At 44.2% G+C, this 25056-nt stretch overlaps 1 protein-coding gene across 4 annotated transcripts in view; it reads left to right on the top strand.

Moving 5' to 3' along the window:
- Positions 1-24392, top strand: part of LOC117818355 (probable E3 ubiquitin-protein ligase HECTD4) — a 37922-nt gene extending 13530 nt beyond the window's left edge. For 2 of the 4 annotated variants that reach the window (XM_034691195.1, XM_034691194.1), the window contains exons 18-76: positions 124-248; positions 636-789; positions 880-983; positions 1175-1373; positions 1498-1617; positions 1705-1809; positions 1901-2064; positions 2172-2417; positions 2541-2733; positions 3173-3277; positions 3385-3473; positions 3551-3723; positions 3835-3970; positions 4062-4206; positions 4316-4482; positions 4639-4785; positions 4881-5065; positions 5228-5381; positions 5488-5768; positions 5865-6051; positions 6144-6225; positions 6886-7088; positions 7222-7357; positions 7522-7704; positions 7836-8000; positions 8092-8261; positions 8442-8557; positions 8675-8778; positions 9198-9359; positions 9457-9605; positions 9744-9823; positions 10081-10244; positions 10386-10623; positions 10763-10899; positions 11000-11126; positions 12029-12166; positions 12291-12427; positions 12647-12807; positions 12897-13078; positions 13178-13383; positions 13475-13605; positions 13695-13900; positions 14016-14195; positions 14405-15801; positions 15889-16096; positions 16181-16404; positions 17025-17170; positions 17268-17371; positions 17714-17837; positions 18386-18576; positions 18678-18824; positions 19142-19261; positions 19342-19497; positions 19607-19710; positions 19975-20196; positions 20279-20445; positions 20540-20735; positions 21552-21774; positions 22233-24392. In XM_034691195.1, coding sequence (XP_034547086.1) covers positions 124-248; positions 636-789; positions 880-983; positions 1175-1373; positions 1498-1617; positions 1705-1809; positions 1901-2064; positions 2172-2417; positions 2541-2733; positions 3173-3277; positions 3385-3473; positions 3551-3723; positions 3835-3970; positions 4062-4206; positions 4316-4482; positions 4639-4785; positions 4881-5065; positions 5228-5381; positions 5488-5768; positions 5865-6051; positions 6144-6225; positions 6886-7088; positions 7222-7357; positions 7522-7704; positions 7836-8000; positions 8092-8261; positions 8442-8557; positions 8675-8778; positions 9198-9359; positions 9457-9605; positions 9744-9823; positions 10081-10244; positions 10386-10623; positions 10763-10899; positions 11000-11126; positions 12029-12166; positions 12291-12427; positions 12647-12807; positions 12897-13078; positions 13178-13383; positions 13475-13605; positions 13695-13900; positions 14016-14195; positions 14405-15801; positions 15889-16096; positions 16181-16404; positions 17025-17170; positions 17268-17371; positions 17714-17837; positions 18386-18576; positions 18678-18824; positions 19142-19261; positions 19342-19497; positions 19607-19710; positions 19975-20196; positions 20279-20445; positions 20540-20735; positions 21552-21774; positions 22233-22369 — 10602 coding nt within the window. In that variant the 3' untranslated portion in view covers positions 22370-24392. Of the gene's footprint in view, positions 1-123; positions 249-635; positions 790-879; positions 984-1174; positions 1374-1497; positions 1618-1704; positions 1810-1900; positions 2065-2171; positions 2418-2540; positions 2734-3172; positions 3278-3384; positions 3474-3550; positions 3724-3834; positions 3971-4061; positions 4207-4315; positions 4483-4638; positions 4786-4880; positions 5066-5227; positions 5382-5487; positions 5769-5864; positions 6052-6143; positions 6226-6885; positions 7089-7221; positions 7358-7521; positions 7705-7835; positions 8001-8091; positions 8262-8441; positions 8558-8656; positions 8779-9197; positions 9360-9456; positions 9606-9743; positions 9824-10080; positions 10245-10385; positions 10624-10762; positions 10900-10999; positions 11127-12028; positions 12167-12290; positions 12428-12646; positions 12808-12896; positions 13079-13177; positions 13384-13474; positions 13606-13694; positions 13901-14015; positions 14196-14404; positions 15802-15888; positions 16097-16180; positions 16405-17024; positions 17171-17267; positions 17372-17713; positions 17838-18385; positions 18577-18677; positions 18825-19141; positions 19262-19341; positions 19498-19606; positions 19711-19974; positions 20197-20278; positions 20446-20539; positions 20736-21551; positions 21775-22232 lie in introns of all 4 variants that reach the window. The other 2 variants (XM_034691193.1, XM_034691192.1) reach the window with 1 other exon arrangement.
- The last annotated feature ends 664 nt before the right edge of the window (positions 24393-25056 follow it).

Raw genomic sequence — 25056 nt, 5'->3', positions numbered from 1 at the left:
CTTTGGGCATCAACATTAGGAAATGATGTGTAGACTTCCATAAAGCATGACAAGAGATTTGATCATCCAAAATCTTGGAGGCAGTTGTTACGTAAGTGTGGGCCTTACTGTGTGTGTCCTCAGGAGCTGCAAAGCAGTATCCTGTCCTTAGCAACCAAGATTCTGGTGGGATGTGATGAAGTACTGGAGACCCTGCAGCAGGTGACCACAGCTCTAATTAACAGCGACATATCCGACAGAGAAACGAGGTAAACTTTTAACCGCATCTTTTTAAAATGTGAGGTTGAGAAAAGAAATGACTTGAGTTATCTGGCTGCAGGGGAAGATGGTTACTCTTTGATATTCACAAACTACTTATTTTATATAACATGAGCATATTTTTAAAGTCAGTCTTTATTACCATAAAATCATAGTGTAGCTGACTGAAATAAAACCAAAGATATAAATGTCTTGAATATTCTACTGCAGTGTCAGCACGATTTGATTTAATCTGAGAAATGCCCGCAGACTCTTTTAAAAAGAATGAATCAATAGAAATGATTCCTGTACAAAGCTTAAAACATTTTTTTTAACCTGTCTTCTTGCTGATAAAGATTCATCATCAAAACATTTTTTCTTTTCTTGGTCTTGTTTAGGTTGAAAGGCTTAGAACAGGTAACCAAGGCCACCATGCTCGGGCACCTGCTGCCAGTGTTGCTCACATCTCTGATGCACCCAAACCTGCAGACTCTTACTCTGGCTGATGCCCTCATGCCTCAGTTGGTGCAGCTGGTCCTCTATACTAGCCAGGTAAGAATATTTCAATTCTTGAAAACAGTCTTCTTCCTTGAGTAAGGAAAACAGTCTTCATTAAAATATGTATTTCACTTTTTCCTGCAGACTGCCCTGTTACTGAAGACTCAGTCTCCACTATTCACTGAGGAGCCTCCCCTCATGGGTGGCTCTTTGGGGCAGGGGGCGAAGGCATGTACTGCTGATGACAAGTAAGTACAACTAAGGTGCTTCTGTAAGAATGTTGAAAACTGCATGAAATCTTGGTTTGCTTTCATTCACAATTTTGAATGTTAATGATGCAAGTTTGGTTATTGATGAACATGCAATAACTTACTTGCCAGCAGGTTTGTCCAAAACTAAGTTTGTAAAACTGGTAATTTGCTTTTAACCTTGATATTAGAATTCTTGATGAACGTGAGGAGCCTGGTTTTCTAACTGGACTGAAGATCCCTGCCCCTTGGGCTGCTGGGAAAACTGTTGAGACAGTGCATCCTGTGCGGGACAATTACAAGTTCAAGGAGACGGTACACATCCCAGGAGCCCGCTGCCTTTACCTTCGCTTCGACTCTCGCTGCTCCTCACAGTATGACTATGACAAGGTATTAGCCTTACTTAAAGGCACTAAGGCATTTATTTCACCCTTTGCTTTTACATATATTGTGTAACATTTCTCCTCTTAATAAAGCTCTGTTTGGACACTAAATGTGTTCTCTCATATTGCAGCTGGTTATCTATGCCGGTCCCAACACCAACAGTCGTAAAGTGACGGAGTATGGAGGAAATACTCTGGGGTATGGCAGTCGCTCTGTCTTAGGGACAGGATGGCCCAAAGACCTGGTCAAGGTAAAATATTTTGCTTAAACAAACACATTTAACGACTCAAACATGGTTTCTTGAGGAGCTGGATTTGATCTCTGTGTCATGCTACAGGTGGAAGGCGATACTGTGACATTTTCCTTTGAGATGAGAAGTGGACGAGAACACAACACTCCTGACAAAGCCATGTGGGGGTTCTCCTGCACTGTCAGAGCTCAGGTAAAACAACCCACACATTAATGTTTACTGCAGTTTAATTCTGCTGGCAGCTTGGAACAATGAGTAATTCTGGTGATGCTCTTTATTTCAGGAGTCATCAGAGGATGTCTCAGGAGGCCTCCCCTTTCTGGCAGACCTTGCACTGGGTCTTTCAGTGCTTGCCTGCTCGATGCTCCGGATTTTGTACAATGGGCCAGAGGTGACCAGAGAGGAGGAGGCTTGTCACGATTTGCTCTGCTCTAAACTGCTGCAGAGGTGACACAGCTACAAAATGTCACCATGTGATCATGTGATGAATATTAAACATTATAAGAGTAGTTCATTTTATTCAGTGTTATGACACACTTTTGTTTTTTATTCAGATGTCAGTGGCAGGTGGAAGCAAATGGTGCCATCTCTCCTGCCCTCACGCCGAGCCCTTCACCTCTGCCCCTCACGATTGAGGAGGATCGGGAGTTCACCTACCCCTCCGACGTGCTTATCCCACCTCCAGGCCTCATGCCAGGGACCTACTTTGACCTGCCTCGTATCCGTCTCCCTCCAGGCATTATGGGTAGGCTGCGAGAAGTGTCTGGAAGAGCTCGACCACAATTTCGCCCAAGCATCAAGTAAGCAGTGGTAGTTTTTTGTGATATTGATGTAGATGGAAGTGATAGCAATCTACACCCCAAAACTTTTTGTTTTGTAGACAAAGGATCGCATTTTTATACACCTCTGTTTTTGTCTGTCAGGGAGGTGATCAGGCCAGATGTCATGGAGGAGGTTATAGTATCCTGTGTGATTAAACATCTCAGCCTGGTTGATGCCCTTCAGTCACTTGTTAACTACCAGTATCGTGAGGATCACGCAGAAGAGTACGATCTGGTCTGTAAGATCATGGCTGAAACGTTCAAGAAGATCAATGCTATGGAGCGTCAGCTGCAGGTAAGCTATGGAGGATGGTTTTTAAAAGCCAATTTGTTTTTAGTTATGTTTTCCAGTGCTGTAAATTGGAGAAACTGCTACTTTTAGTAGTTTAATAAAGTACTACATTTTGGCTACAGGAGATAGAAATATTGTGAAATGACTTTTGCATAATGCATAAAGCAAATCTGTGATTATCTGCAGCCAGGAATTTGCTTTATTTTACATTACTACACTACCTTTAGGATGCCTGAATGCTGCTGAAATTAAACAAAATCTGATACATTTGTGTCAAGGGCACGGATTGTAGTATAACCTTGAAATAAGGGTGTCACATTAGAACCGCGGGTTACCATTTAAAATAAGGTTTGGGCCAATCAAACGAACTGTGTTCAGCAGAAAAAAAAGGAAACACAAACCAAAATTCTGAGTGTGTAATGATCTTCTGTGTTGCTTTCAGAGTGTCGCGGAATTGGAACAGAAATGGCAGAATGAGGTAGAGGAGGCACATCAGGGGAAACTGGAGAACAACACTCCTTTCTTTCATGACTACCACTTTTTCGAGGTACCCTGATTCACACACAAAACAATCACCTTTTCTCTGTGACATGAAACATTAACCACCAACACTTGTTTTAATACTCATAATGTACTGGGGATATTTTGTTGCAGAACAAAATCAAGGAGCTTGAACTCCTTTGCTCCCTGAAGGAGGTCCCACTCGACTTCACCGATTTGGAAAATGTCGTTCTTGCATTGAGGCAAGTAATTAAAAGTTAAGCCGGCTCATTCACCAGGGGTCACTGCATGCTCTAACACGATGTATTTGAACCAACAGGGAGAAATTCTTTCAGGAGGTAAACACCATGCACCTCAGAAATGTTACCTCGCTGGCCAAAACTAAAGCACTGGTTAAGAGTCTGATGAACCGAGCAGAGCTGCTGCTGCATGTGACTATTGCTCCACATTGCAGGAGCTTAACTTCTACACCTGCAGGGACACCAGGTCCAGGTAAATGTGTGTCTTTTTATGCTGTTCATTATTACTAAGTGAAATCTCAATAAACAGCAGGTTGGTCTCTGCCTCTGTCTTTTTATCACTCAATTTTTCTTCTTGTGCCAGCCTCTAAGTCTGTGTCAGATGCCAAGACGGTGATCCCCATGGTGAAGCAGCCAGTGTTTCTACGCAGCATGTCTGCACCCTCTGACTTAGAGATGATTGCCAACCAGGATTTGGAGTTTACACACGCACCCCAGAGGTCTTTGTCTATATTTGTTTGATTGATTTAATGTTCTGAAAGCACATAAAGGAGAAAGGGCTGTATTTAAACATTGATTTTTAACCCATAGGAGGCGACACCATCCTACAAGTCATCGCAGCAGCTCATTTACTCTGCTGCAGTCTCTGGCCATAGAGGACAGCCGAGACAAACCAACATACAGCGTGCTGCTGGGACAGCTCTTCGCCTTTATTGGAACCACACCTGATCAGGCTGTTAGTGTCTTATACTCCTCCTCCCTTTTTTTATTGCTTTTATTATTGTCATAGCTGTATTTGAATTTATCTGGCCTGATGTAATCTTAAACACTGGTGATTCCTGCAGGTGTCAAGCAGCAGTTTCCTGTCTGCCGCGCAGACACGATGGAGACGTGGCAGCACACGGAAGCAGGCACTTGTCCATATGAGGGAGTTGCTCACTGCTGCTGTCAGAGTTGGTGGGGTCACACACCTGGTGGGTCCTGTCACTATGGTGCTGCAAGGGGGCCCAAGGTAAGAGGAGTGAGCTCTAAACACAAGCATTAATTCCTACTGTCTCCCAACTCGCACATAGATGCACCATCTAAAATAAATTGGTGTCACTTTTTTAAGATTGTTTGATGTATCGGAATAAAACATTTGAATAAGGATAATGTGATTTTTGTGTAGGATTGAGGAACTGACCTGTGGTGGAATGGTAGAGCAGGTGCAGGAGGCCTTTGGAGAGACCATGACATCAGTAGTGTCACTATGTGCTCGCTACCCTATCGCTTGTGCCAACAGTATCGGCTTGCTTTGCACAATCCCCTACACCAGGCAAGACATGTCATCCTGCACTATTTCTTTATTAAACTGTCCTTGTATCACAAAACAGTCAAATCCCTTACCCTCTTCTAATACGATTGTTACAGGAGTGAGGAGCAGTGCCTAGTCCGCAGTGGTCTGGTCCAGCTCATGGACAGTCTGTGTAGTTTAAGCGGTCAGAGGGAATGCAGCTCAAATGAAAAACAGACAAAAAAGCAGAAAGTGGCCACTATGGCATGGGCTGCTTTCCAGGTGCTGGCTAACCGCTGCATTGAGTGGGAGAAGGTGGAAGGTAATTCTGCTTTTTGATCTTTTCTGTAATAAAGTATAGAACTGTCATGCTAAGTTTATTTGTTTCTTGGAAGGAAGACATTGACATTAAGCATGAGCTAAGAGACCTGGTTAGGTGGTGTGTTGTAATGATGGTTAAAAGTCCTCACTTTTCTCTATGAAGGTGGGTCTACAGATGCAGTTCACTCCGGTCTGGCACGGCAGGTGTCCAGCCTGCTGACCAATCACCTGGCCAGAGCTACAGAGTGCTGTGGGAATCAGGCAGCTGGAAATGATGCCTTACAGGATGTGCTCAGTCTGCTCAATGACCTTTCCAGGTAATACATTCTGACATGAATATATAACACATTTATATAACACATCACATATCTGCTGTAAGTTATCATTTTACTTTGTGTTGATACAATGTTTGTTTTATTTTAGGAGCCACATAGGAAAGGCCATCCTGAGCCAGCCAGCTTGTGTGTCTAAGCTCTTGTCTCTGCTGCTCGACCAGAGACCTTCTCCAAAGTTGGTCCTCATCATCCTTCAGCTGTGTCGAGCCGCTCTGCCTCTCATGAGTGTAGAGGACTGTGGTAATGTGGCCCTGCCCTCATGGAGCTATTCTATTAACACGCTAGATGCTGAGCAACAAGATGCTAATGACCCTGCCTCACGGATTGCTGCCTTGCTTCTTGCCAAGCTGGCAGACTATGTCGTACCAGGTTGGTTTCTCTTACCTAATGGTACTTAATTTACTTACCTAGATATTGCCTTCTGCTAAATCCAAATATAATTTCCCAATGTTCCCTCTTTAACAGGCTGCCAGACCCTCCTCTCCCCTATCTCCTCCGAGCCAGACACGAGTCTATCGCGTGCCAGTTCCAAAGGAGCTCTGAAGTCAGATGATGTCGGGGAGGAGGGGGAGGCAGTGGATGGCAAGCTTTCTATCTTTATCCACAAGAGGGAGGACCAGTCATCTCATGAAGTTTTACAACCACTCCTCAGGTAAGGTTTCCCTGATATCTTTGTTTCACATGAGCAAGCTGTGTTTACGTTTCTGTGGCATGATTGTTACTCTATCCACTCCCAAAATACAGCAGCTCAGAGGGACGTCCATTCCGGCTTGGCACTGGAGCAAACATGGAGAAGGTGGTCAAGATGGACAGGGACATGACAAAGGTGAGAGTTTTGATAAAAAATTAGTAACACCATCACTAACGCCGGGTGTTTTCTACCCGATATAATATACCTAATAAAAATGATTTCTCCTCAAAATATAACAAAATATGACAAAACATGACAAATTAGAGTAGTGTTCTTTTATTTTAAACTGTGCCATGTCTAACAAAATGGAAAAATTGTGTCATGGTGGGACCCTATAAAAATGCTCCAAAATTACTGAAAAATTTGGAATTCGGGGCCAAAAATGTCTAAAACAAAAAATTATGAAACTGGAAACTCGGTGTTCGGATCACCCATTCCTGGGACATTTGAGACTTCCCTGGTGAAGGCAAAGTCTCCTTGACACACAAACAGCTGCAGGAGAGAGAAACAAAAAAGGGTGAAAATCACCCAAACACGTGCCTGGAGGAAAAAGCGGGTTCTGGAATAGGGAAACACACGCCTTCAAAGACGTCAAAGACAATGCTGAAGCTACCGAGGGACCCATGACACTCAGACAAACACAACATAATGAAAATCATGTAAACGGTTTGCTCGGGTGAAAATCACCAGGCGATAGTCTTCTAGGGTTAAAGAAAACATGTATGTAGAAAAGAGTGATAAATCCTGAATCTACAAACGCTGTCCTTACCTCTGTTTATTTCAAAACTTTCCCAGAGTGGGAGCTGTGAAGTCATCACAGAGGAGGCAGCTGCTGCCCTGAGGAAGGCCAACAAGTGGGCTCAGTCTGGTCTGATCGTGAGTGTTGGTCCACCTGTGGAGACTCTAGCTCAGGAGGCTGCGGGGGGCATAACCACAGGTGACAAGAAGAAAACAGCTCAGACGGCTGTTTGCAGGGACAGGAACGCTGAGCTGGCCAGGCAAGTAAACAAAAACACCACATTAGTGTAATAACTGGATGTGTACAGTCTTTTCCTGTAAATATGTTATATGCATCATTAAGGGGTTTCTTCTGTCACAGACTTGCTCTGATTTGTAAACTGTCTTGAACAGGTCGGACCCTGTCAGGCCGTTCATCAGTGGCCATGTTGCCAACAGTATGGCTGCTGAGGTCATCGCTCTGCTGCACAGCCTGCTCACTGCCCCAGAGTCCAACACGGCTCAGATCTGGACCAGCACTGCAGAAAAAGTAAAGGACTGCTTAGTGTCAGACTGTATAACAGTATCTGTTTTCACTAATGCTAACTGATAGCTTGTGGCTCATAATTCTAATAATTGATTTACATGGAACTGATTCCATAATGATGCTGTTTGTGTTAAACCAAGTGCTTTTCCCTCTGGGGTTTGTGGCAGGTTCTCTCTCGGGCTCTGATGTTTATCCCTCAGCTGGGGAAGTATGCCGAGAGTATTCTGGAGAACGGGAGCAGCAGTGGAAGGAAACTGGCTAAGCTGCAGGCCATTGGCAGACAAGCTGTCGCAGCCCTCTGTGCTCTGGGAGGCTTCAAAGAAACTATAAAGATCGGCTCTGAAGTCCAGGTAAACAGACGGACACAAAGCAGCCAAAATTCTGTACTTCACACTAATTCTTCTATGAACATGTTATAACATATTTTGCAATAAGCTTTGTGAACTGTTGGGTATACTTCATGTGGTTTCTCTGCCTGCAGGTGGTGGGTAAAGGAGTGCTGGGCAGTGTAGGCATAGTCATGTCCATCAATGAGCAGGAAGGCATTGCTACTGTCAAGTTCCCTTCTTGTGAGTACAGGAGAACATGCAAAGCCTCAGACATCCTGACGGTACCAATATCACGACTCTGCACTCCCAGATCTGAGGTATTACTTTCATCCTCTTTCAGCACAGACTTTACTTTCAGTAGAAATAGCAGCTTCAATCTCACGTGTCCCCCTTTCTTTCTCTTGACAGGCTCTCCCACTTTACAAGCTCTCAATCACAGAGAAGGTGGTTCAAGCTGTGCAGTCCATGCTTCTGCCACAGGAGGGCAGCCTCTCAATTCACACCTCTCTACCAGCTACAGGAGATGGCTCCAGTCCAGTTATGGCTGCAGTGCGTCTGCTGGCAGAAATAAGAACCAGGTACAAACATGTTAACTGAGACTCCTGCTCCTGAAAGGGTCTGGCTTCAGATTCGATTTTAGATCAGTCTTTTTTAACTTATTGGGTCATATGTTTCGTGCCATTATCTCTTTAATAAGCTATTTTGAATCATTTTATTTTGAAAAGTTCACACCAATAATGTTGTTTTTTGGTTTTCAGAGCGTGCCTGGTGATGGCTCAGCTACTTGAGGACAGCTCTTTCTGTGAGGAGTTCATCCAGCAGTGTCCTGCTGCTGTTGAGGTGCTCAACCTTGTGGCCCAGGAGTGCAGCCCTGGTGAGAATATATACTGTCATTTAAAATCATTTAAGCACTCAAAATATTTTGTCTATCATGTACAAATGAACAGATTGAACAGCTGCTTGATTGATACAGCTCTGTCACCTTGTGCAGGGGAACGCCTCGGCATGGTTGAGGCCCAATGTGAAAGAGTTAGAATGCTTTACAGAGACTGCGCTCGGCCCCCCCCTCCTCCTCTGCAGACCGACAGACGCCAGGTGGGAGCTTCGGATCTATAGATGTATCATTTATTTAATGTTCTTAGTTTTAATACTTATTTTTTCAACAACTAGAAAAAAACATCAGAGATTCCCTCAAATGTAACAAACGTGGATTCTGTGTAGCAAAAAGCACATATCAGCGAACACATTAAAACGTTTAGTGATCTTCTCCCTGATTAAAGAGAGACTAATTTTAGTCTTTAAAAATTGTTGATAAAAAAACTGAAAGTTTTAACTGACTGACCGCTGAAAGAAGAATAATTACAGCATTAACTTAAATATATTGATACAAGCCTTAACTCGTTCACTCATTTTGACCCCGAGTCAAAAATCTTCAAAGACTTTTTGATGAATTAAATAGTCAGATTTTTTTGCCCCCACTTCTTATGAAACCTTTGATGTTCTTTTCTCATCAGCCTAAGGAGATCACTTGGAGTCCATCCAGAGTGTTCCCTCCGGTCCGTGCCTGCATGTTCTCATCTCGCCTGACCTCCGTCACCTTCTTGGCTGATCCCAGTGCAGGAGGAGGGCTGCCCAGAGGCACCTTCATCTATGCCACATGTCCTGTACCAATCCAGGTTGGCACATCACATTTAAACTCACTCCAGGATTAAAATCTGCTGTTTCAGTTTGTTTGAACTTGTATTAGGGAGATAAAAATCTCTGTCCCTGCAGGCCCCGTCTTTTTACTGGGAGATAGAAATTGTCTCCTATGGAGACTCCGAGGAGGACAGTGGCCCGATTGTGTCCTTTGGTTTTGCCACTGAGGCAGAAAAGAGAGACGGAGCGTGGACCAACCCTGTGGGCACCTGTCTGTTTCATAAGTATGCCTGCCTGTATATTAACTCTCAGAAACTCCATCCTTTTCCTACTGCTCTGTCTCTAACCAGAGTGCTGACTGCTATTCTTCTCTTTCATGTTGTTCTGTTTCTGTGCGTCTGTCTCCTGACTGTCTGTGTCAGTAATGGTAGGGCAGTGCACTATAACGGCTCCAGTCTGCTGCAGTGGAAGAGTGTCAGGCTGGATGTGGCTCTACTTCCTGGTGAGAGAGGAGACACAATGTTTTCCTTGTACACAATCCACAATCTCTTCTGTGATTTGGTCACCTTATAAATCCATATAGCGGTGGATGTTATGGATTTTAACTGAACTCTTGAACTGGCTGCTCTTTCAAAAATCATCCATGTTGCTAGCATATCTTGCTTCCTTTACTCAAGCTATATAAGCATGTTGTCTCTGATATTAACCTGATAGCATTGAGCTTTTCTGTTAACTTGACAATACGTTAAATGGACACAGGTGATGTGGCTGGAATAGGCTGGGAGCGTTCTGAGGGCACTCCTCCGCCCCCTGGTCAGGCCCCGAAAGGAAGAGTCTACTTCACCTACTGCGGCCAGAGGCTCAGCCCCATCCTGGAGGATGTGGCTGGTGGAATGTGGCCCCTGGTGCACATTCAAAAAAAGGTGAGTTTGAAACATTCCTCATCTGAACATTTGAACAAGTGTTGAATTGTTAAGCCACAATACAATGTTGAACAATGCTTTATCCATTTCTTATAAACACTCAGGTTTAATGAATAGGATTTCTTTATTTTCTTTCCTTAGAACTCAAAGATCCGTGCCAACTTCGGAAGCCGGCCTTTTGCTTACGCAGAAGGCCAAGCACACAGAAATGCTGCTGACCTGTGTGTAGACCTTGCAGAAGAAATAAGTGCAAATTTTGAAGCACTGCCCTTCGCTATGGCCTCAGACAGTGACAATGATGCAGGTGCAAGTGTGACCTCTGACTCTGGCTCCCATGGACCACCTTGTCGAATCGCAGCTGTGGCAGTCCCCCAACAGCGTATGTTCTCACCTTTAATTCAGTCTTTTTCCTTATCGATCAGACATGTTGTTATGTCACATCTTTGACTTATTATCAATCTCCTACTTTTATAATTAGTTTGAACTCCCTGTTTGTGTGTTGTCTTCTGTCAATCCAGAATACAACAGTGACTTGTCGTGCCATTACAAAGTTGAGTTGAGCTACGAAAATCTGGTGACCTCTGGACCTGACCCTCATCCTCCTCCTATCGCAGATGATGAGAGTGATGACGAGGATGATGATGACGTCCCAAGGGTGAGTGGAGCCTACATTACTTCAAATTCCTCATCATTTTAATAAAAACATTTAAGTTTCTTCTCCTTATTGTATATTCTGCTCTTGTGTTTGACCTCAGGAGGACCACTATGCCTTGCTGGTCAAGGCCTGGGAGACCAAAGTGTTCCCAACCATACGCAGGCGATTCCGCAACGAGGCTGAGAGGAAATCTGGATTAGACCAAATCAAAGGGGCACTGCAGCTAGGTAGTGATTAAAACATACCTCCAAATTCTGGTTTCAAAAATAACTACAACATAAATCCCCAACTTTTTTCCCAGATATATTTTGATAAAAGCATAGAACAAGAAGTTACAAAACACTGAAACTGAAAGCTCAAATTAAAAACTGCCATCAACTAAACGAGACTCTAATTAATGTCTCTTCTCTTTATTTCTGCTCCTCTTTTGGAATCACTCATCTGTCTTAATGCTGCCTTCTTTATAGCTGATTATCTATGACAGCACTGTTGTAAACATTATACTTGATTATTGGGATGTAAATTTTAAGTATTTTCCATGATTGATTTTTGGAAGTGTTAACGATCAATTATCGATTAATCAATAAAAAAAAAAAAAAGTGAAAAACAAGGCCAAATATGTTTTTTCCACCAAAATTATATTTTCTACAGCAACAAAATGCATTAAACTGACGGTATTGAATACAGGTACATGTTTAACACTGATTATCAATGATCAGGCTCACAAAAATATTCTCTGCAGACATAGTATTATGAGCCTTCGAATTTTAAGACTAACAGAACGTACTTCAGACTCACAGTGTCAAAAATGCTATAGTAATGTCTTAACAATCAATTAATCGATATTCGATTAATTGTGTGCATCCCTACTTGATAACAAATCCTTTAGTAAGAAAGGACATGGTTAGGTTATTATTGCTTCACAGTTTAAATGGACATGTGTTTAAAGACTAAGGTTGATCAAAGTTTGTTAAATAAAATACTGGCTAGGCCATACTTGTTTCAAGATAGCACACACTGTACATTTTATATTGAGTTGATTTAAGATTTCTTGCACAGAGTTTGATTATATTGGTTTGACAAAAACAACTTTGACACTGTTCGCCTCTGTGCTGTATTTTATTGACAGGAATGGTTGACATTGCAAGACAGACGGTGGAGTTTCTGTATGAAGAGAATGGTGGCATTCCTCGTGACCTCTACCTCCCTACCATTGAGGATATCAAGGATGAGGCCAACAAGTTCACGATTGACAAAGTTCGGAAAGGTACCCCCCACCGATCAAACTAGAAAATAAGATTAAAAAACAAACAACTTTTTCTGACTCTAAACGCATCTGTAGCCTTCTGCTCATGATTTCACCTGTCTGATCATTTCCCTTTCAAACACAGGTTTGACTGTGGTCATCCGCTGTCCAGACAGCAACAACACTAACAGCACCACAGGAGGGACAGCCCTGCCCAAGTTTGCTATCAGGGGAATGTTGAAGACGTTCGGTTTGCACGGGGTGGTGCTGGATGTGGACTCTGTGAGTACAAACCTTGATGCTTCATTGCTAATGCTCATTTTGTTGTGTGTGCCATTTGAATATTTCCTTGCATTGACTGATATCAGTTGATCCATTCTGTCCCCTTCATTAGCTTCAACTTACTTTTGTTTTTAATTGCTAGAAATGTATACATTCTGTGAGATATCCAAAAGCACAATAGTAACATTGTGTGCCTTTTGTGACCCTCAACTTGTCCAGGTGAATGAGCTGGTACAGGTGGAGACGTACCTGCGCAGTGAGGGGGTGCTAGTGAGGTACTGGTACCCTATTGAGATGCTGGAGCGCCCGCCTGCTGGATCTCGTCGTACTGCTGCTAATGGCTTAGTCTCACTAGACAGCAGCAACATTCAGATTCACAGGTAATGTATGAACCTAATGTGGACCAACACAATTTAAATGCATCCTTCACCTGTGTGCAAATTAAAAGTGACTTACCGCATCATTGCAGGGAGCTGCTCCGTTGTGAGAGTGCACTGGCTCGGCTGTACTGCCGAATGGCCCTGCTCAACATCTTTGCCCCCAAGAGTCCACACACCTTCACACGTCTCTTCCACATACCTGCCATCCGTGACATCACCTTAGAGCACCTGCAGCTGCTGTCTAACCAGCTGCTGGCTCCACCCCTCCCAGGTGAGTGTTCATCTTTTCCTCAGAATCACTCCATCTGTGCATGTTAGAAGTGTGACTCTTGTCCCTGGTCTAACTGCCATGCTGCTGTTCCTCCTGCAGATGGCACCATCAGCTCTAGTGCTATCCTACTGGCCCAGTCGTTGCTTCACAACCTCCAGGGACAGAGTTGCTCTCCTTCAGACTTGTTCTATCAGGGTAACGCTCAACCCATCCGGGAGTGGCTGACAGTGGCCATCACCCGTGCCTTGCATCAAGGAGAGGAGAGTCTGTTGGAGCTCACAAAGCAGATCTGCTGCTTCCTACAGGTCAGCTCTGCTCATGTGTAGTTGTTTGAATTCTCTGCATTCATGTCCAGTTTGTAACGTTAATCACCTCTTGTAATTTCCCCTTCGACAGAACGCACCAGAGCAGTTTACATCTGAGGAGTTTCCTGTATCTGAGTCAAAGGTCAGCATGGATGTTAGCTTTCCAGGCGCTGCCTTTGTGATCGTGTCCTGCAAGGAGAGCCAGCTGGGCTGCCGGAAAGAGTAAGTTACTCCCAATAAACACAGATTTCTTACCATCCATTTTCATATCACATTTCTATTTATATTCTCCTTCTCTTGCTCTCCATCAGCTCCAGCCTATATAAGGCTCCCTGGGCTCGAGTTATGGTGTATGGCCTGGGTCACAAAGTGCGTAGAAATGGTCAGCTGAATCTAATGGAGGCGGTGTGCTATCCTCTGGATGCCTCACCTACCAACACAGGCCTTACTCCCCCTCCCACCACCAACCAGTATCCCTCTGTTATCATTCCCACTGATAAAGTGCACATCAAGCTGGGTGAGTATTCAACTGCCAAGAGGGAAATTACATCAGCTGCTTTACTTTTCATTTAAAAAAAAGAAACAAGCTAAAGGATAAAATGTAAGTAGACATCCTCTTGTGTTGATTGTAGGGGTGTCGCCCCCTCCTGGTGCTGTGCTGGTGCTGCACTCCTTGCCACTGGAGTTTCCTCTGGCGATGGCATTTGCTGAGCAGTTGTTGACGTGGAAGCTGGGGGAGAGCAGTGAGCGATCAGAGGATGAGCTGGACACCGTGCCCCCGTCTGTGCTGCTGCAGGTGGTAGAACTATTAGGTAGGTTGACGAACAACGCTGAAATGCGCCTTTTATTGTTATCTTTCTATAATAATGTTTGGTATGTGCAAATAGATAAAGTCAGTCAACATGATTCTTCAAACAAATCAAACACTTTAATAATGTTGAAGACATTAGAAAGCTTTAAAGAGAATACCACACATAAATACAAAAATCCCAAATCATCATCTTTGTTGTTGTTGTTTCAGGTGGTTTGCTTTGGACCACTGACCTGGCTCCCTCCATCAAAGAGCTCGTCTTTCACTTGCTGGCTGAGCTTCTCCGGAAGATCCACCACTTGGAGCAGCGCAAAAGCCCCGCTGGTCTCTCCAGCTCCATCGCTCTGCTGCTGAACCCCTGCCTTGCTGTGCTCATGGCCCTGCAGACAGAACTCCGAAAGCTGTATGACCGGGAGACTCAGGGATGGACAGCAGCAGGGGCTGGAGCAGGGGGGTCTTCCTCTGGAGGCATGGCGTTAGCTCTTGGTGCGGAGCAGAGCCGCTTCTCCACCTATTTCCATGCTCTGATGGAGGTGTGTCTGGCTGTGGCGGAGGTGACGCTTCCTCTTAACGTTGGTGGTTCTTCAGTGGGAGCTCTGTCCTCCACCAGCGCACCTAACCTCAGTGACTCCTCTTCATCCTCGTCGTCGTCCCCGGGACAGACACCTCAGAGCCCCAGTCTGCTTTCTAAACGCAAGAAGGTGAAGATGAAGCGTGAGAGAGCAGCAGCTGCTGTAGCTGCAGCTGTCTCTGGGAAACGAGGAAGTGGAGGTGCGCGGCTATCAGAGAGTGACAGTGCTCTGCTGAACATGGCAGGAAGTAAACCTGAAGACATGCTGTGGTTCCACCGCTGCCTCACACTCCTGATGATCCTACGACATCTTGCCAACAAGGACCCACAAGGCTTAAGTGTGACCAGCGATGCAGTGACGGATGCCTGCCAGGCCTTGGTGGGCCCTACCGCCCACAGCCGCCTACTGGTACTCTCAGGTATCCCCACACACCTGGAGGAGGCCGTGGTCAGAAATGCTATCCGCAGGGCTTGCAACGCACATGGAGGTCTTTTCAAGGATGAAGTCTTCATCCCTCTGCAGGAGGAGGACCCAAAGAAGCCCAAACTTGGAGCTGGAGATTCCAACCCTCAGGACAGCAAAGCGGGGCCTGAACCTGAGCGTCCCTTCCCTAACAGCGGAGGTCCTGAGAGTCCTGACAGCTCCAGCAGTGTGACTCCAGCCATGAGTTTGAGTGCATCGGCGTCTACCAGCCAAACATCCATTTGCAGCTCCTCTCAGGGAGTCTCTCGCACCGCTAGTGAACTTTCTGTCGATCAGGAGATGTTAGCTGTTCCACCTCTGAACCCTGCTGCTGCAGCTTCAGCTGTTGCATCTCCACAGCAAGGACCTCAAGACCCCCAGACTGTTTCTAGTCAAGAGAGTCTAACCTCTATGTGCAGCACAGGAAGCTTGGGGAGTCTGGGCAGCTTGGGTGAGCCTGTGGACGGGGCAGAAACACCATCAGTGTCAGATGGAGGCTCTATGAACACAGTCACCTCAATGGAGAGCAATGCAGTGATGACCAGGCCCATCAAGGGCTACGCTGTCATTGAGGTTGGTTGATTATGAGCAATATTGTAGATATATGCTGTTTGATTTTATTCTGTTCTAAGAGAGTTGTCTTTCTTTTATCTGTCATAGGTTCGTTCTAGGGCCAAAGTGGAAAAAATCCGCGCCAGTCTTTTTAACAGCAGTGACCTGATTGGCTTGTCCAGTCTGGAAGGTGAAGAGGAGCTGATGGAGTTGACCAACGAGGAGATCCTCACTGCATCCAGTGTTAACCAAAGTCTGTTTGACACACAAGGAAGCTCTGCCCTGGAGGACTACTTCCTGGACAAGTCGATAAGAGGTTGGTGTTGGACATTTTTGCTTTACACTGTTGCCTCAGATCTACAAGCAAAATCCCTAAATTGATCTATCTCTGTGTTTCAAGGTGACAAGCTTGTACCCGGAGCACGAGACGTCCTCACAGACATCTTTAAGAGCTGCGTGCACTCGGAGCAGATGCTCAGCCTCACACCGACCAAGCCAGTTAAAGTGTCTGACATTTACCTCAGCAAGGAGCAGATCAACTCTCAGACCCCAGGAAACCTCCTGCATACTTTCTTCACCAATGTTAGGCCTCCAAAGAAAGTACTGGAGGACCAGCTTACACAGGTACACAACACAGCAGAGATGAATGTAGAAGAGAGATACCACAGGTCTTTTCTTCCTGCAGTGGTCAGACTCTATAACCAATAACAATTACATCACCAAAACGGACTCAAGTGCAATATTTCCCCAATCTATTTATTAACGTGCAATAATTACTTCATCTCAGTTCATCCTTCTCTTCTTACATGTGCAATACGTCTTTCTACACATCTTCCCAGTTCTGTTCTGTACACTGTTTTCTACCTAGGCTACAAGTCTGTGCACATGTTTCACTGCATCATTGGTTTTGAAAATATTTGTAAATTTACTTATTTAGTTGTGTTTATACGTCGTAAGATGTGCTTATTTTTACTTCTTTAATTTTAATTGCTAATAAGTTTTTAATAATTGCTATTTTATAGGCTCTTGTTTGCTTTATAATGTTTTGCACTATCTACTTTGCTGCTGTAACACTTAAATTCCCCCGTTGTGGGACGAATAAAGGATATCTTATCTTATCTTATCTTAAGAAAGCTGCAGTTCAGTGAGTTAAACTGTTTGCAAAACACCATCATTGGACAATCCTGCAATCAGTTTTCCAGTCTTGTTTGTTTCAAATATTGCATTTCATTTGTTTCTATCAGATTCTAAGGAAGTACGGCACACCCAAGCCCAATAAGAACAAATACAGCAAAGCAGGAAAAGAACAGCACCAAGGCAAAGTAGTGAGCACCAAGAGGCCAATCACCAAACCTCCCACCAAGGAAAAGTCTGTACTCAACAGTGTCAGGTGAGTTGTTTCTAACACTAAACTGTGAGGTTAATTTTTAATATTTTGACACACACTTTGACACAGTAACTTGATTATTTTTGATGGTCTCTGCTAGAACTGCACTGAGCGAGAAGAAGACGGTGTTGAAGCCTAAATCTCCTGAGAAATCCAGACCTGAAGAGAAAGACGTAGAAAAATCTCCTGCAAAGAAAACTGAAGGTTGGCAGTACTAACACAATTTTTTTGACTTGACACATCACTGAAAGATGGCTCACATAATCGAGAGAATATATGAGTGGGTGAATTTATTGTTCTAGAAAACCAAGGATACATTGGCTGCTTAAAACACTGTAATTATATTAGCGTATTAGTCCACAGAATTTAAGTTCTGACCTTGTTTCTTGTTTTGCCAAAATTATGAATTGTAAAATATCCCTTTGGACTCTGGTAACCTGTGGTAAACCTGCCATGATGTTCTACTACCCCACAAGAGTACATGTCGGTTGTATTATGTAACCTGGAACACTCAGCTGAGCTCACATGCCGCTCTGTTTTCTTTAGTCCCAGAGGAGAAATTCCTGACACTGGAAGGCTTCCATAAATTTTCTGTTGACCGTGCCAAGCAGGACATTCGGAGCGTCTGGAGGGCCATTCTGGCTTGTGGCTATGATCTCCACTTTGAAAGGTGAGACTTGCAGGGGTCAAACCCCTCATGACCAAGACCCCAGACTGCTGTGACCCAAATACTGTCATAAACAGAAGATGCAAACATGTTGTTGGTCACCTCTGAATCATCATATTTTCCAAGCGGCTGTTTACGTTTTCACTACTTTTGTTAATACAGAAAACAATGCCTCATTTGCAACTTTCTGTTTTATTACCAATTAGAAAATAAAGTAGACCAGACCGTTAATAGAAATTAATCATAAAATAACTAATCTATTACAGGTTAATAATACTTTATTACCATTACATTATTGAGAGCTGATTGTTTGAAACTATTTGATTTGTCTGATAAAATACATAGGTATCTAATGGAAATGTTGAAGATACTATAGTAGGAGGTTTAAATAAACATTCCTCATTACACAGTAAGTTTTGAAGACAGTTTTTATCACACCGATGTACAATAGTATAGAAGACCACCTAATTTTTAGAAACAATTTCAGCGTCTCTCACTTTCTTGTCCCTCTTGCTCTTGAATGAAACTCAAAAACTTGTTCTCTTTCCTAGGTGCACCTGTATAGACACTCGTCATGCCCAGAAGGCCTGTAGGAAGTGGAGCCTGGAAATGGATGTGGCGTTGGTCGAGTACATCAACAGGCTTTGCCGTCACTTGGCAATCACACCAGCCAGACTACACCCACACGAAGTCTACCTGGACTCCAGCGATACAGCTGATCCTCGTGTGGCCTGTCTGCTCCGTGAGTAAACAGTTTGGTTGTATGGATGATAATGAAAACTGTTGTAAAACTGTACATATGAATAAGTCGTACTCTTTTTACTCATTTGTGCGTGTTTTCAGATGTGCCAGTGGAGAGCCTGCGTTTAAGATTTGCTCTGCTGCAGTCGCTCAACAACACTCTGGAGAGTTTCTTCCTGCCGCTGGTGGAGCTGAGACAGACGCAGACCTATCAGAACAGCATCGCAGCGCTGTTATGTGAAGCCAAAGGTAAGCAGAATGTCAGCACAGATGTAGCAGCTCAAGGGGACAAATCATTGTGTTACTTATTCAGGATCTTGTTAAAACATTAATGAGTGTGTGCCCCATATAAAGAGGCTGCAGTCCTCGCCGCAGTGGCTGCAGGTTCAACTCCCGGCCTCTACCATTTGCTGCATGTCTTCCCCAAATCTCTACTTCCCTCCTTTCCAGCAGTCCTATCCAATAAAGACAAAAATGCCCACAAACATAACTTAAAAAAAACATTAATATCTGAACTGGAGTATCTGATCAGATCTTCTTAATTTCATCCCCTCATGTGGTTACAGGTCTAATCTTCTACGACACCAAGGTCACAGTAATGAACAGAGTATTGAATGCAACAGTGCAGCGGACGGCTGACCACGCTGCTCCAGAGATTACTCTCGACCCTCTGGAGATTGTTGGAGGTATTCAGTCTTGTCATTTGTTACCTTGTTGCTTGTTACTTGATGTGGACCTTTTCAGACATTCTGTCTTTGTTCTTCAGGTGAGATCAGATCCTCAGAGAACACATATTTCTGCCAGGCAGCACGTCAGCTGTCCTGCGTGCCGTCGTCTCAGCTCTGTGTCAAACTGGCCAGTGGAGGTGACCCAACCTATGCCTTCAACATCCGCTTCACTGGAGAGGAAGTTCATGGCACAAGTGAGAGTTCCTCCCTCACATCTCTCCTCTGTTTTGCCTTTCGGCCTTGTGCTTGTCAAGATTGTATATTTCCAAACCTGACATCAGCTTTGATTAATCTGTCTCTCAGGTGGCTCCTTCAGACATTTCCTCTGGCAGGTGTGTAAGGAGTTACAGAGTTCTGCTCTCTCCCTGCTGCTCCCGTGCCCCAGTGCTGCAGCCAACCGTAACAAGGTGAGGTGTTTCAGTTTCTTTCATGTTTCACTGTGTCTTCTCTGGTTCTTTCCCACACAGTATTTCGTGCCTGGATTGTCCTGAGACTGCAGCAGAACTTCTTGTTAATGTTTTGAGTTTCCAAATGTTGACAGTAAGCTAAAGGGAAATCTTAGAGTGCCATGAAAACGCAGAACTAAATGTTCCACTATTAGCACAACACGAAAACACGGCCTTCATGAGAAAAGTCATCATGAATCATTCTTTACTTTCTTCTTTTCATAGGGCAAGTACATCCTGACACCCTGCCCTATCAGCTATGCAGAGGAACAGTTGTTGCACTTCTTTGGTCAGCTTTTGGGCATAGCCATCCGCGCCGACGTTCCACTTCCTTTAGACCTGCTGGGCTCTTTTTGGAAAGGTCTGGTGGGCGAGCCCCTCGACCTCGAGCAGGACCTGCAGGAGGCTGACGTGCTCACCTACAACTATGTCAAGAAGTTTGAGAATGTAAGATGATCAGTGATGTTTACCTCACATCTTTACCTGACCTCACCGTGATTCTACTGACCTCTGTTCTCTGGCTCTGCAGGTGAGTGATGAGACTGAGCTGGAGGCCCTGTGTGCAGAGATTTCCTCCCAGCACCACTCAGGCGAAAGCCCAGACTCCCCCAGCCGACCCTGCTGCACCTTCACCTACATCACTATGACGGGGGATGAGGTGGAGCTTTGTCAGGGGGGCCGGAGCCTCACTGTCAGGTACTTGCAAAGTTTATCCCTTTTTGTCACCAACCTATCAAGTCTTCTGTCTTTTGTTTTTTTTTATATACTGTGTATTTATTTGTGTGTTAAGCTGGGAGAATAAGGATGTGTATGCCCGGGCGGTGCGGAGCCTTCGAATGAGGGAGCTGATGAACATCGAGTGTATGACAGCGGTGCGCGCAGGACTCGCCGCCATCATTCCCCTGCAGCTGCTCACCATGCTCAGTCCGCTGCAGATGGAGCTGCGCACCTGTGGCCTGCCCTATATCAACCTGGAGTTCCTCAAGGTAATGCACACTTTAGTTTTACACAGGACTTCTACCAGATCCGTGTCTGGTCTGTCTCCGATCCACTGCGGTCCGGCTCCATGCTCTCTCGTCCATCAGCACCCACCGGTTGCATTTTCGGAACGCAGCACAGAGCAGGACCGCTGGAAAGCTGGAGTCATGTGACCGAGTTTTTCCTGCGGTAATCACAGAATCAAGGATTCTACTCCTCCTCTCCTCATCCATGTTGTCTTTATCAGCCTCTGAAAACCTCTGACTTGATGACTCCAGGTCTGCCTCCGCTCTAAATGACATTTTTTTATCATAGTTAAGTTAAAAACGATCTAACGATAACACGGAGTGTTTTATTCTGAAAATTGACCGGGATTTCATTTTGTTTTGGTGCCTGACCTCCTGTCCTGATTCATCTGCTCTGTGCGTACTGATGCGTCGTGCTCCGGCATCCGTCAAAAATAGAAGTCTTGCGTATCTGATCTGTTGCGTTTCGACCTACCAGATCAGAGACGCACTCGGAACACAACGGAGCGGATCCAGTGGGGGTTAACAGATTGACTAGAATAGAACCCTATAAGATCTGGTGCCGTGACGGACCGGAGACAGACCGGAGACTGAATGGAGACCTGGTGGAATTTGGCTTTTAGTTGCACCTCCCTTTGTTTTTAAGGTGTTGATCGGTGAGAGGTATAGGATTTGGAACAGTGTAACACACTCAGCCAGATTTGTCTGTTTCAGACCTGATAGATGAAGCAGATTCATTTCTTTGATGGAAATTGATAAAGTATGCTCTGCTCTCTTCTTCTTTTCCTCTCTTTGTAGGCTCACACAATGTATCAGGTGGGTCTGATGGAGACCGATCCGCACATCGAGTTCTTCTGGGCTGCCCTGGAGATGTTCACGCAGGAGGAGCTCTGTAAGTTCATCAAGTTCGCCTGCAACCAGGAGCGCATACCGTTCACCTGCCCCTGCAAGGATGGAGGGCCTGACACCGCCCACGTTCCTCCATACCCCATGAAGATCGCCCCACCAGATGGAGCTGCAGGTAGGCTAACAGTGGGGCTGCTATCAGTGCGTGATGTAGAAGGCATTGATAGTGATGGTCACGGCAGCTCTTCTTGTCTTGAACAGGTTGTCTCTAGCTTGATGTGTTTGTGAATCTGTTTTGTTTAATGAACATACAGAGCAGTTCCATGTGAGAGGACTTGCTGTTAGATTTCCTGTCTCTCTCAGATACAGCGTGTATTCTAGTTCACTCAGTCACTTTATTGAATTATGCACTAAAACAAAGAGTCAGAGGGTTTCCCTATGATAAGATAAAAGTGGAACACTCACTTTATCACCTCGACAAGCTCACTATCGCAGTCCCTTGCTACACAGCATTGGTCTTCTGCTGTTTAATGAAAAGCCAAAGTGGTAAACTTACAAAGCAACACATTATGTAAGATACATACCAGCTGATTGTGCTGTAATAAACCCGTCTGTGTTTTTTTCTGTCTCCAGGTCAGCCAGACTCACGTTACATTCGGGTGGAGACCTGCATGTTCATGGTTAAACTGCCCCAGTACACCTCTCTGGATGTAATGTTGGAGAAACTGCGATACGCGATCCACTACCGCGAGGACCCTCTCAGCGGCTAAGAAGACTTGACGACCAGGCGTACCTGCTCCCTTTTACCCGTTTTCTTTTTTAGCCCCTTCACCTCCACACTGCTGGACCTTCCTCTGAGACAGACAACAGCCTCTTCTGCTCTGCTGCTCCTTCATGAATACATTTGATTTTCTTTTATTTTGGGTGATGCTTTGCATGTTTCCCCCTGCTTTTTTTAACCACAGTTTACATAATCACTAGGTTTTGTCATTATGTTTGACGCATATTTTTGAGCTAAATTCAGGGAAGGTCATTTGAACTGGCTCTGACACCGTCAATAAGTGTCTGTTCTGATTGCACTGAGTTTGAGAATGGCATTGGAATGAACAACTGTGACAGTTTTTTCCCCCCTTACCTTGAACAGAGGGGATTAAGTCAACTTCTGTGAATTTAACTACTAAATGGGATGACTTCAGATCTGCACTTTACAGTTGCAGGATCAGTTTTATGAATTCTTTCTCTGCTGTAAATTCAAGTATTCAGCGAGTGGTTTCAGCACAAAAAGCTCTTCTCAGAGTTGCTGAACTTTGCGTATCTGTGAAGGCAACACACAAACTGTTTCCCTCCTAATGCTAAACCTTGCTGCCTCCCTCTGTCTCCCATCTCGCGGGGATGATCTTCTTAAACATGCCTTTGCTGTGGGAGTCTCTCTCTAGAGGCCCGAACGATCTTCATAGATATTATCTCGATGTTTGAGACGGAGGTACGACTACCACCACTAAAATCTGTGATGCTGCCTATTTTTTGATCACGTCAGCTCGAAGCAGGCAGAAGGTGTGAACAAGTGCTGTACAGGATAATATGTAGTTTACTGCCTGTTTTAAGAAATATGAACTGCTAATGGACAAATTAACTTATGCCTATATAAACTGAAACATTTTATCCGAGTCTCCGATAAGAGAGGGTATTTAAGACGTGTAAAAAGTCATATTAGCTTATTAGTTTCTGAAATTGCGCTTTGATTTTGAAAAACTTCTGAGTAGCTTTGGCAGCATGGTGGGTCAGGGACACATAAGAGAGGCCTGCTGGTTCTGATTTTCTGCATTTCAGGTTTGAAAAGCCTCTGTTGCTTTGTGAAGATGGGAAAGAGATGATGTTCTCATGAGCTGCTCTCCCATGTTGTTTGCGTGCTACTGCTACTGAATGTGCAACAACCCCACTCGCCCCTCCCTCGGTCCCAAACATACACAGTCTAACTCACACAGACACACGCTGAGGGGGGGCGGCGGATTTTCTTGTGTTCTGCCTTTCATATTTTTTTTAAATGAAGGAAGATCAGGATTCAGCTTTTTTTGTTTTTGTTCATTTTATTTAATCCATAACCAAATGTTTAGCTGTGTAAAAAATTAAATAGGAAAACATGTAAATAAACTACAGTTCTGTTTGATGGCAGTTTTTATGAATTGCTGATTCACCTTATGATTTCTGTTTGCACTACTCTTCCAAGAAAAAGATTCTAAAATGAGCAAACTAGGCGATGTCTGTTGGATATCCGGTTTGTTGTGTTGTTATTTTTTAAATGAATTTTGGAAATACCAGTAATCTTATCACCTTTTGTCTTGTACTCAGATGGATTCAATTTCTTCTACTCATGGTGAAACATGTTCTCTTGTGTGAGTAAAATCGCCATTTTACTTGGATAGAACTGAAAAACACAACAGCGTTATGGGATTGTTGACTTGCTTGCCAGTTTTTGGTTCAGTTCTTTTTGAAGGGTGACGCACCGCTGCTAACGGGGACGCTCTCTCCTCCTCTTCCTCCTCCTGCAGGGGGAGAGGAGATAAGGTGATAAAAAGGACATATCCATACAAAGAGGTGTTACGATAAAATGTGTGCTGTACATTTACTTGATATTTATTACAATTATTTATGGTTGCATTAACTTAACTTTTACTGTCTTACCTCTGCACATCAGAAACTTAACATATCTAAAATGGATTATACAGATGTAAAGAATCAGATGGCATTTGAGATTTCTGTGTCACAATAAAGAAATGTCTTCATGTACAAGTACAGTGTGTTTTTTTTATTCTGCTCCAATCATTTTTTAAAGAAGTTTATCGATCAAGTGAAAAGTCTTCACCCTGTCATACCAGTTAAGGTAACACAAAAGTGCTTCATTTAAAGCATCTATACATCTGTTATCTATACCAGGAGTTTCCAAAGTGTGGGTCAGGACCCCCTGGGGGGTTGCAAGACACAAATGGGGGGTTGTGAGATGTCTTCCAGACTGTTTTCTTTTTTTAAAGTTATCTAAAAATAGTACATTTTACCCATTATAGTAAAAAATATCAATAAAAATAGTAGCTAAACTTGAAATAAAACCTTGAAAATAGAAAATGTAATGACTTGAATTATCAAAAGCATCAGTAGCAGCAGTTTAATTCATATCAGCACAGGAAACACAGCCACATGCTCATATAGGTAAACAAATTTTCTGCAGACCAGCTAAATGAAGCCACATTAAATCACTTTAAGGGACAGTGGGGGTTGCAAGTCTTTGGCACCTATATTTTGGGGGTTGCAGCCTGAAAAGTTTGGGAACCCCCTGATCTATACCACTTATCTGATTTGAGGTCGCAGGGGGGCCGGAGCCTAACCCAGCTGTCACTGGGCAAGTCTCATTTTTGGACGTGTCACCAGCTGGTCACAGGGTTAATGTATAGACAGACAACCA

This window comes from Notolabrus celidotus, chromosome 9, assembly GCF_009762535.1.
Source record: "Notolabrus celidotus isolate fNotCel1 chromosome 9, fNotCel1.pri, whole genome shotgun sequence".
In the NCBI taxonomy this organism is placed as follows: Eukaryota; Metazoa; Chordata; class Actinopteri; order Labriformes; family Labridae; genus Notolabrus; species Notolabrus celidotus.
This window is presented reverse-complemented; position numbering and strand designations above follow the sequence as displayed.